A 12533-nucleotide genomic window follows, 5' to 3' on the forward strand; every position below is an offset into this window, starting at 1 on the left:
CAACATTTGAGAGAAATAAGCTTTTTTTGTGCGTATGGAAAATGTCTTGGGATCTTTTAATTCAGCTCATGAAACATGGGACCAACCCTTTACATGTTGTTTGGGTTTATATTTTTGTTCAGTACAGATTCATTTATTGGGGGTGTTTGGCTAGAGTTATGCTAACCCGTTGCTTGCTAGCCTGCTGGCTAGCTATAGAGGTTAGCTGGATAGTTAGCTACAGAGGTTAGCTGGATAGTTAGCTTGCTGGCTAGCTACCGAGGTGAGCTGGATAGTTAGCTACAGTAGTTAGCTACCGAGGTGAGCTGGATAGTTAGCTACAGTAGTTAGCTATAGAGGTTAGCTGGATAGTTAGCTTACTGGCTAGCTACCGAGTGAGCTGGATAGTTAGCTACAGTAGTTAGCTATAGAGGTTAGCTGGATAGTTAGCTTGCTGGCTAGCTACCGAGGTGAGCTGGATAGTTAGCTACAGTAGTTAGCTATAGAGGTTAGCTGGATAGTTAGCTTGCTGGCTAGCTACCGAGGTGAGCTGGATAGTTAGCTACAGTAGTTAGCTACCGAGGTGAGCTGGATAGTTAGCTTGCTGGTTAGCTACAGAGGTTAGCTGGATAGTTAGCTTGCTGGCTAGCTACCGAGGTGAGCTGGATAGTTAGCTACAGTAGTTAGCTATAGAGGGTAAGCTGGTTAGTTAGCAACAGTAGTTAGCTATAGAGGTTAGCTGGATAGTTTGCTGCAGTAGTTTGTTTAAATGTATACTGGCATTTGAAGACAGCGTGGGAAAAGGGAATCCTGGACACACTGTGGACACCATAGACACATTTACATGTAGGTGTAGACGCCTTGGGAATATCAAGATCAGAACTCCATAATCATTAAAACTGCATGAAGTGTCAAGTGTAGACAGGGCCAGAGAGGCTTGTGTCCAGGAGACGAGGAGCAGGGCCGTGCAACGCTAACATTACTCGTCTGTAAGAAAGTTAAACAACTGTGAACAAAACCCAGACACTTGAGGTTGACCTTCACCAAGCCCCCAGACCAAGACGGCTCCCTGGTGTCTGACTCTTGTCTGCCTGGGAGAAAGACCCAATAGGATTCCATTCAGAGGACATTTAACTTACATTTACATTTCATTTGATATCGGTAATTACTTTCCATTGACTAGAGAATCACCCCTGTCTGTCTCTCTGCCAGTCTGTCTGTCTCTCTGCCAGCCTGCCTGTCTGTCCCCCGTCTGTCTCTCTGCCAGTCTGTCTGTCTCTCTGCCAGCCTGTCTGTCTCTCTGCCAGTCTGTCTGTCTCTCTGCCAGCCTGTCTGTCTCTCTGCCAGTCTGTCTGTCTCTCTGCCAGCCTGCCTGTCTCTCTGCCAGCCTGCCTGTTTGTCCCCCGTCTGTCTCTCTGCCAGCCTGTCTGTCTCTCTGCCAGCCTGTCTGTCTGTCTCCCGTCTGTGGTGTGGTAGTGGTGTGTGTGGTGTGGTGGTGGTAGTGGTGTGGTGTGGTAGTGATGTGTGTGTGTGTGTGGTGTGGTGGTGGTAGTGGTGTGGTGTGGTAGTGGTGTGTGTGTGTGTGTGGTGTGGTGTGGTAGTGTGTGTGGGTGTATGGTGTGGTAGTGTGTGTGTGTGTGTGTATGGTGTGGTAGTGGTGTGTGTGTGTGTGTGTGTGTGTGTGTGTGTGTGTGTGTGTGTGTGTGTGTGTGTGTGTGTGTGTGTGTGTGTGTGTGTGTGTGTGTGTGTGTGTGTGTGTGTGTGTGTGTGTGTGTGTGGTGTGTGTGTGTGCGTGTGTATGGTGTGGTAGTGTGTGTGTGTGTGTGTGTGTGTGTGTGTGTGTGTGTGTGTGTGTGTGTGTGTGTGTGTGTGTGTGTGTGTGTGTGTGTGTGTGTGTGTGTATGGTGTGTGTGTGTGTGTGTGTGTGTGTGTGTGTGTGTGTGTGGTGTGTGTGTGTGTGTGTGTGTGTGTGTGTGTGTGTGTGTGTGTGTGTGTGTGTGTGTGTGTGTGCGTGCGTGCGTGCGTGCGTGCGTGCGTGTGTGCGTGCGTGCGTGTGTGTGTGTGTGTGTGGTGTGGTGTGGTAGTGTGTGTAGTGTGTGTATGGTGTGGTGTGTGTGTGGTGTGTGTGTGTGTGTGTGTGTGTGTGTGTGTGTGTGTGTGTGTGTGTGTGTGTGTGTGTGTGTGTGTGTGTGTGTATGGTGTGGTAGTGTGTGTAGTGTGTGTGTGTGTGTGTGTGTGTGTGTGTGTGTGTGTGTGTGTGTGTGTGTGTGTGTGTGTGTGTGTGTGTGTGTGTGTGTGTGTGTGTGTGTGTGTGTGTGTGTGTGTGTGTGTGTGTGTGTGTGTGTGTGTGTGTGTGTGTGTGTGCGTGCGTGCGTGCGTGCGTGTGTGTGTGTGTAGTGGTGTGTGTGTGTGTGGTGTGGTAGTGTGTGTAGTGGTGTGTGTGTATGGTGTGGTAGTGTGTGTAGTGTGTGTGTGTGTGTGTGTGTGTGTGTGTGTGTGTGTGTGTGTGTGTGTGTGTGTGTGTGTGTGTGTGTGTGTGTGTGTGTGTGTGTGTGTGTGTGTGTGTGTGTGGTGTGGTGTGGTAGTGTGTGTAGTGGTGTGTGTGTGTGTATGGTGTGGTAGTGTGTGTAGTGGTGTGTGTGTGTATGGTGTGGTAGTGGTAGTGTGTGTAGTGGTGTGTGTGTGTGTATGGTGTGGTAGTGTGTGTAGTGGTGTGTGTGTGTATGGTGTGGTAGTGGTAGTGGGAGAGAACTCTCTCGTGAGAATCATGAAGTACCACTCCATTAACCTTGAAATGATAAACTGATTCACTGACACAGACACAGTGAGTTGTCGTCTCTCTCTCTGGTTTGCTGAATGAATTTATATTAAGACTTTTACTGGGTGACTCTTTATTTCATTTGTCATATTTTTATTTCTTCAATAACCTTTATTAGGCTCCCCCCGGGCCAAACCAGGACACCACTGGGCCAAGTGCGCACCACCCTATGGGACTCCCAATCACAGCCGGATGTGATACAGCCTGGATTCGAACCAGGTACTGTAGTGACGCCTCTAGCAAGGAGATGAAGTGCCTTAGACTGGCTACTGGAACTTTCACTTGAAGTCATTTTCTACTAACTCATTTGTTCCGACACTTCTACCAGACGGACCACTATCTACATCTAATGCCATTAGCAACCACTATATACATCTAATGCCATTAGCAACCACTATATACATCTAATGCCATTAGTAACCAAGACTTCTACAAGACTGACCACTATCTACATCTAATGCCATTAGTAACCAAGACTTGTACAAGACTGACCACTATCTACATCTAATGCCATTAGTAACCAAGACTTGTACAAGACTGACCACTATCTACATCTAATGCCATTAGTAACCAAGACTTGTACCAGACAGACCACTATATACATCTAATGCCATTAGTAACCAATACATGTTACCAGTTGAAGCTAGGTGGGAGCTATTTCATTATTGGATAAAAAAAACGTGCCCGTTTTAAGCGCAATATTTTGTCACAAAAAGATGCTCGACTATGCATATAATTGCCAGCTTTGGAAAGAAAACACTCTGACATTTTCAAAACTGCAAAGATATTATCTGTGGGTGCCCCAGAACTGATCTTACAGGCGAAACCAAGATGCAACTTCAAACAGGAAATGAGCAGGATTTTTGAGGCTCTGTTTTCCATTGTCTCCTTATATGGCTGTGAAAGCGCCACGAATTAGCCTGCCCTTTCTATCGTTTCTCCAAGTTGTCTGCAGCATTGTGACGTATTTGTAGGCATATCATTGGAAGATTGGCCATAAGAGACTACATTTACCAGGGGTTCGCCCGGTGTCCTTTGTTGAAATTGTTGCGTAATCTTCAGCTGCACGTGTGATTGAGACAGAGAGGAGCCTTCCACGAACGATATATCATCGAAGAGATATGTGAAAAACTCCTTGAGGATTGATTCTAAACAACGTTTTCCATGTTTCAGTCGATATTATGGAGTTAATGTGGAAGAAAGTTTGGCGTTTCGATGAATGAATTTTTTTTCCTTTTTTGGTAGCCAAACATGACGCAGAAAACGGACCGATTTCTCCTGCACAACTAATCTTTCAGGAGAACTGAACATGTGCTATCTAACTGAGAGTCTCCTAATTGAAAACATCCGAAGTTCTTCAAAGGTAAATGATTTATTGAATGTTTTTGCTGGTTTTTGTGAAAATGTTGCCTGCTAATGCTAACGCTAAATTCTGATGCTAAATGCTAACGCTAAATGCTAAATGCTAGTTTGCTATGGTTGAGAAGCATATTTTTGAAAATCTGAGATGACAGTGTTGTTAACAAAAGGCTAAGCTTGAGAGCTAGCATATTGATTTCATTTCATTTGCGATTTTCATGAATAGTTAACGTTACGTTATGGTAATGGAATTGAGGCTGTAGTCATGATCCCGGATCCGGGTTGGCTCGACGCAAGAAGTTAAACAATATATATTGAAAAGTATGTAAAAAATAATGTATTCTTGGTCTCAATTGTGACTGATGGAAACATACTGTATACACATAGACATGGAACACTGGTCACTTTAATCATTTTAACATACTGTTTTACTCATTTCGTATGTATATACTCTATTCTAGTCAAGGCCTATCCTATTTAACTATTGCTGTACACACTATTCTATCTACGTATTTTACAGATATACTAAATATTCTATCCATCTACAGTGGTTCATCCTTTAGAAGTTGTGAGTTAACGCCGCGGGACTACAGAGGTCATCTATGGTTTAAGACGGTACCCTGCATCACCACTTCATTGCTCCAGACCACCACAAGGGGGAGTTAGAGTACTGATTATGCTTTTGGGTCCTACTGTGTCTCTAACTGAAAATGAATGGGCAACATAAACCTCAATAGAAACTGATAATTGTGCACGACTTCAGTATTACTTACTAAAACAGGGATCCATAATAAACCCCAGGAAGAGTAGCTGCTGCCTTGGCAGGAACTAATGTGGATCCATAATAAACCCCAGGAAGAGTAGCTGCTGCCTTGGCAGGAACTAATGTGGATCCATAATAAACCCCAGGAAGAGTAGCTGCTGCCTTGGCAGGAACTAATGTGGATCCATAATAAACCCCAGGAAGAGTAGCTGCTGCCTTGACAGGAACTAATGTGGATCCATAATAAACCCCAGGAAGAGTAGCTGCTGCCTTGACAGGAACTAATGGGGACCCATAATAAACCCCAGGAAGAGTAGCTGCTGCCTTGGCAGGAACTAATGGGGATCCATAATAAACCCCAGGAAGAGTAGCTGCTGCCTTGGCAGGAACTAATGGGGATCCATAATAAACCCCAGGAAGAGTAGCTGCTGCCTTGGCAGGAACTAATGGGGATCCATAATAAACCCCAGGAAGAGTAGCTGCTGCCTTGACAGGAACTAATGGGGACCCATAATAAACCCCAGGAAGAGTAGCTGCTGCCTTGACAGGAACTAATGGGGACCCATAATAAATACACATTTATAAAAGGGATTTAAGACGTTTTTCTACTGCCTCAGTCAGATTAAGTAGTGGATACTATGCTAGAACAACCCTTGAATGAGTAGGTATGTCCAAACTTTAGACTGGTACTGTATGTAGGCTAATGGATAATGGTAAAATCATCTGTAAGATTATCTTGATCAAGAATACCCATAACCCAGCTCAACTTCAATATACCGAGGAAATAACCTGCTATGATTAAATATATATATATATAAGAGCCACTGTATTTTGGGACCGCTAAGATATTTCATCGCGAGGATCATGGATTCAATATATTGAAAAAATAAGGCACATGTGTAAACTAGACCAGTTAAACATTATAATTACAACATAAGTATATATATATATATATATATATATTTATTACTTACTTTAAACTGTTGAATACAGACTTTTGGTGCCGAATGTAAAAGTTTTAAACTTTTAAAATTAAAAAAATCATATGAAACTTCTCTGAATCTTACCACACACCTTAATAAGAATATATGAATAATTTATTCAACTTTAACTTCTCTAGAGCCGGTAAAGTACAAAGTGTTTTTGTTTCACTATCGTGACCAATGGGACTAAATTGGTCAACACCCTCCAAGATCCTGGGTCTCGACCCCGCCCTGTGCAACTGGGCCCTGGACTTCCTGACGGGCCGCCCCCAGGTGGTGAGGGTAGGTAACAACATCTCCACCCCGCTGATCCTCAACACTGGGGCCCCACAAGGGTGTGTTCTGAGCCCTCTCCTGTACTCCCTGTTCACCCATGACTGCGTGGCCATGCACGCCTCCAACTCAATCATCAAGTTTGCGGACGACACTACAGTGGTAGGCTTGATTACCAACAACGACGAGACGGCCTACAGGGAAGAGGTGAGGGCCCTCAGAGTGTGGTGTCAGGAAAATAACGTCACACTCAACGTCAACAAAACAACGGAGATGATTGTGGACTTCAGGAAACAGCAGAGGGAACACCCCCCTATCCACATCGACGGGACAGTAGTGGAGAGGGTAGTAAGTTTTAAGTTCCTCGGCGTACACATCGCAGACAAACTGAATTGGTCCACCCACACAGACAGCATCGTGAAGAAGGCGCAGCAGCGCCTCTTCAACCTCAAGAGGCTGAAGAAATTTGGCTTGTCACCCAAAGCACTCACAAACTTTTACAGATGCAAAATCGAGAGCATCCTGTCGGGCTGTTGTTGGGGAATAATCAGAATTGGTTGGTAACATAGGTAAGATGTTTTATATTCATCATATGTTTGTAAATTACTTCTCATCAGAATGTGTTTGTATAATACTGTGGCCGGGTTGCAGTATCTGTCTCTGTCAGGACTAAGTTGTTTGGGCCAGAGAGAAGGGAGAGGTCAAGCGTGTATCTCTTGGCTCCACAATGTCTGTGTGCCAGTCAATGTGTCTCTGTGATCTTGTCAAGATAGGATGGATTTGATATATGCCTGTTGATATGGAGGATTGGTTTATGGTTCTGAGTTTGAGAAAAGGACATAGTTTAGGAGACAAAGCTGAACGATAAATTATGACTATGCTGTCTCACTATGTGTGTCTTTGCTATAAAGGATCTCAGTTGAAATGTGGAAGGGACTCAGAGAATTCATTGATAGACACTGAATTGATCTGAGAGTCACAGGGTTGTGATGGAGCTCATATAATTAAAGATGGACTTTTGTGATAACTAACTCTGACTTGTGTGTGGTTTGCTCTCATGATTTGGTAAATCGAGGAAATTTACACGACACTGTATCACCACCTGGTACGGCAACTGCTCCGCCCACAACAGTAAGGCTCTCCAGAGGGTTGTGAGGTCTGCACAACGCATCACCGGGGGCAAACTACCTGCCCTCCAGGACACCTACACCACCCGATGTTACAGGAAGGCCATAAAGATCATCAAGGACATCAACCACCCGAGCCACTGCCTGTTCACCCCGCTATCATCCAGAAGGCGAGGTCAGTACAGGTGCATCAAAGCAGGGACCGAGAGACTTAAAAACAGCTTCTATCTCAAGACCATCAGACTGTTAAACAGCCACCACTAACATTGAGGGGCTGCTGCCAACACAGTGTCATTGACACTGACCCAACTCCAGCCACTTTAATAATGGAAAAATGTATGTAATACATGTATCACGAGTCACTTTAAACAATGCCACATTATATAATGTTTACATACCCTACATTACTCAACTCATATGTATATATTGTACTCTGTACCATCTACTGGATCTTGCCTATGTCGCTCTATACCATCACTCATTCATATATATTTATGTACATATTCTTCATCCCTTTACACTTGTGTGTATAAGGTAGTAGTTTTGGAATTGTTAGTTAGATTACTCGTTGGTTATTACTGCATTGTCGGAACTAGAAGCATTTCGCTACACTCACATTAAGATCTGCTAACCATGTGTATGTGACAAATAAAATTTGATTTGAAATACTGTTTCCACCCCTGCTCTCTATCTGCTCTGCTCAAAACTTCTGTTTTAAAACAACCCTGCTTTCTCCGACCTACAGCAACCCTGCTTTCTCCGACCTACAGCAACCCTGCTGTCTCAGACCTACAGCAACCCTGCTGTCTCTGACCTACAGAAACCCTGCTGTCTCTGACCTACAGAAACCCTGCCGTCTCAGACCTACAGCAACCCTGCCGTCTCAGACCTACAGCAACCCTGCTGTCTCTGACCTACAGCAACCTACAGCAACCCTGCTGTCTCTGACCTACAGCAACCCTGCCGTCTCTGACCTACAGCAACCTATAGCAACCCTGCTGTCTCTGACGTACAGCAACCCTGCTGTTTCTGACCTACAGCAACCCTGCTGTCTCTGACCTACAGCAACCTACAGCAACCCTGCTGTCTCCGACCTACAGCAACCCTGCTGTCTCAGACCTACAGCAACCCTGCTGTCTCAGACCTACAGCAATCCTGCTATCTCAGACCTACAGCAACCCTGCTGTCTCTGACCTACAGCAACCCTGCTGTCTCTGACGTACAGCAACCCTGCTGCTTCTGACGTACAGCAACCCTGCTGTCTCTGACCTACAGCAACCCTGCTGTCTCTGACCTACAGTAACCTACACCAACCCTGCTGTCTCCGACCTACAGCAACCCTGCCGTCTCTGACCTACAGCAACCCTGCAGTCTCTGACCTACAGCAACCCTGCTGCTTCTGACGTACAGCAACCCTGCTGTCTCTGACCTACAGCAACCCTGCTGTCTCCGACCTACAGCAACCTACAGCAACCCTGCTGTCTCAGACCTACAGCAACCCTACTGTCTCTCACCTACAGCAACCCTGCTGTCTCTGACCTACAGCAACCCTGCTGTCTCTGACCTACAGCAACCCTGCGGTCTCTGACCTACAGCAACCCTGCTATCTCAGACCTACAGCAACCCTGCTGTCTCTGACCTACAGCAACTCTGACCTACAGCAACCCTGCTGTCTCTGACCTACAGCAACCCTGCGGTCTCTGACCTACAGCAACATACAGCAACCCTGCTGTCTCTGACGTACAGCAACCCTGCTGTTTCTGACGTACAGCAACCCTGCTGTCTCTGACCTATAGCAACCCTGTTGTCTCTGACCTACAGCAACCTACAGCAACCCTGCTGTCTCCGACCTACAGCAACCCTGCTGCTTCTGACGTACAGCAACCCTGTACCATCACTCATTCATATATCTTTATGTACATATTCTTCATCCCTTTACACTTGTGTGTATAAGGTAGTAGTTTTGGAATTGTTAGCTAGATTACTTGTTGGTTATTACTGCATTGTCGGAACTAGAAGCATTTCGCTACACTCGCATTAAGATCTGCTAACCATGTGTATGTGACAAATAAAATTTGATTTGAAATACTGTTTCCACCCCTGCTCTCTATCTGCTCTGCTCAAAACTTCTGTTTTAAAACAACCCTGCTTTCTCCGACCTACAGCAACCCTGCTTTCTCCGACCTACAGCAACCCTGCTGTCTCAGACCTACAGCAACCCTGCCGTCTCAGACCTACAGCAACCCTGCTGACTCTGACCTACAGCAACCCTGCTGTCTCTGACCTACAGCAACCTACAGCAACCCTGCCGTCTCTGACCTAGGGCAAACTACAGCAACCCTGCTGTCTCTGACGTACAGCAACCCTGCTGTTTCTGACCTACAGCAACCCTGCTGTCTCTGACCTACAGCAACCTACAGCAACCCTGCAGTCTCTGACCTACAGCAACCCTGCTGCTTCTGACGTACAGCAACCCTGCTGTCTCTGACCTACAGCAACCCTGCTGTCTCCGACCTACAGCAACCTACAGCAACCCTGCTGTCTCAGACCTACAGCAACCCTACTGTCTCTCACCTACAGCAACCCTGCTGTCTCTGACCTACAGCAACCCTGCTGTCTCTGACCTACAGCAACCCTGCGGTCTCTGACCTACAGCAACCCTGCTATCTCAGACCTACAGCAACCCTGCTGTCTCTGACCTACAGCAACCTACAGCAACCCTGCTGTCTCCGACCTACAGCAACCCTGCCGTCTCTGACCTACAGCAACCCTGCTATCTCAGACCTACAGCAACCCTGCTATCTCAGACCTACAGCAACCCTGCTATCTCAGACCTACAGCAACCCTGCAGTCTCTGACCTACAGCAACCCTGCTGTCTCCGACCTACAGCAACCCTGCTGTCTCCGACCTACAGCAACCCTGCTGTCTCCGACCTACAGCAACCCTGCTGTCTCCGACCTACAGCAACCCTGCTGTCTCCGACCTACAGCAACCCTGCTGCTTCTGACGTACAGCTATCTACAGCAACCCTGCTGTCTCTATAGTGGTAGGTGGTGGCCCTTACCCTGCTGTGTGTGTGTGTGTGTGTGTGTGTGTGTGTGTGTGTGTGTGTGTGTGTGTGTGTGTGTGTGTGTGTGTGTGTGTGTGTGTGTGTGTGTGTGTGTGTGTGTGTGTGTGTGTGTGTGTGTGTGTGTGTGTGTGTATCACAGTAATAAATAAAGGAATGTGATGTATGGCCAGCGTGTTCAGGGATGGGATGGCACCATGCCAGGTCCTTCTCCTCTTATTTGCGATGTGTGGCCAGACAGTTTATAAGCCAGCCTGGTCCTGACTCAGCCTCCTAGACCCCCGTCATGCCTGTACCAACACGACATACAGTCAGATACTGAGTCTCACTTAGACAGTACACTTCTACACACTTCAGACTCACAACAAGTAGTGGAACGTAATTCGATGCCTCTTATTCTGCGACAAGACAAAGACAGTTTTTTGTCTAGAATGTAAAAGCTGCGAGATACATGACGGAAAGATTCAGTCACATTCCTAACATGGCTTTCAAATAAATGCTGTTATTTTGGCTTGATATGGTTCATTTGGACCAAAATATCTCATCTAGGCTGTCATAATATCACTGCATATTACCATCAGCATGCTATACTCCTGCAGTGGGATGTGCCACAGGCATAAAGGTTGGTTGTGCTTTTTCTAGGGTATATTGTAACAATTTAAAAACTCTTGTCAGAGATTTTAAAAAATAAAATCAAAACAAACAAAAGAAGAAGTCCATACGACACAGACATTTTTTACGTGAGAGTCCTACATCCTGTCCGGTCCTACATCCTGTCCGGTCCTACATCCTGTCCGGTCCTACATCCTGTCCAGTCCTACATCCTGTCCGGTCCTACATCCTGTCCGGTCCTACATCCTGTCCGGTCCTACATCCTGTCCGGTCCTACATCGTGTCCGGTCCTACATCCTGTCCGGTTCTACATCCTGTCCGGTCCTACATCCTGTCCGGTCCTACATCCTGTCCGGTTCTACATCCTGTCCGGTCCTACATCCTGTCCGGTCCTATATCCTGTCCGGTCCTACATCCTGTCCAGTCCTACATCCTGTCCAGTCCTACATCCTGTCATTGTCTCAGTCCTGCTTAACTGTTCATCTGTGTCGTCAATAAAAGGTGTCAGCAGGACATTGATCTGATTCCCACCAGCCCAGGCAGAGTCTCTGCCTCCCTGTCTGTCTTTACATTTGGGGACGGGGCAGAGCTGTACAGTGGAGTATGTCTTCACTCTGAAACTGGAAACACTTATCTCCCTCACTAGCTTTAAGCACCAACTGTCAGAGCAGCTCACAGATTACTGCACCTGTACATAGCCCACCTATAATTTAGCCCAAACAACTACCTCTTTCCCAACTGTATTTAATGTATTTATTTTGCTCCTTTGCACCACATTATTTTTATTTCTACTTTGCACATTCTTCCACTGCAAATCTACCATTCCAGTGTTTTACTTGCTATATTGTATTTACTTTGCCACCATGGCCTTTTTTTGCCTTTACCTCCCTTATCTCACCTCATTTGCTCACATCGTATATAGACTTGTTTATACTATATTATTGACTGTATGTTTGTTTTACTCCATGTGTAACTCTGTGTCGTTGTATCTGTCGAACTGCTTTGCTTTATCTTGGCCAGGTCGCAATTGTAAATGAGAACTTGTTCTCAACTTGTCTACCTGGTCAAATAAAGGTGTTCTCAACTTGTCTACCTGGTTAAATAAAGGTGTTCTCAACTTGTCTACCTGGTTAAATAAAGGTGTTCTCAACTTGTCTACCTGGTTACATAAAGGTGTTCTCAACTTGTCTACCTGGTTACATAAAGGTGTTCTCAACTTGTCTACCTGGTTACATAAAGGTGTTCTCAACTTGTCTACCTGGTTAAATAAAGGTGTTCTCAACTTGTCTACCTGGTTAAATAAAGGTGTTCTCAACTTGTCTACCTGGTTACATAAAGGTGAAATAAATCAAATAAATAAATATAGTAAAACAGTGATCTCTTCCTGGTCGGGGCTGAGTGTGTACCCTGGCCTGCCCACCTTCAACCCAGCCTCGGTAGGAGAATGTGTCCCCTCTGGACATGGGACATTCTCCTTCTCTGGTTACGGAGAGGAACTGACACAGCCAAGAAGACAGTCTTCTTCTCTGGTTACAGGGAGGAACTGACACA

At 45.9% G+C, this 12533-nt stretch overlaps 1 protein-coding gene across 1 annotated transcript in view; it reads left to right on the forward strand.

The window, feature by feature from the left end:
• LOC123996444 (extensin-like) overlaps window positions 1–10347 on the forward strand; it is a 13583-nt gene extending 3236 nt beyond the window's left edge. The window contains exon 3 of the mRNA XM_046299813.1: window positions 9908–10347. Within this exon, the coding sequence (XP_046155769.1) occupies window positions 9908–10347 (440 nt within the window). The remainder of the gene's footprint in view (window positions 1–9907) is intronic.
• The last annotated feature ends 2186 nt before the right edge of the window (window positions 10348–12533 follow it).

This window comes from Oncorhynchus gorbuscha, linkage group LG15 (genome assembly GCF_021184085.1).
Source record: "Oncorhynchus gorbuscha isolate QuinsamMale2020 ecotype Even-year linkage group LG15, OgorEven_v1.0, whole genome shotgun sequence".
Taxonomy (NCBI): domain Eukaryota; kingdom Metazoa; phylum Chordata; class Actinopteri; order Salmoniformes; family Salmonidae; genus Oncorhynchus; species Oncorhynchus gorbuscha.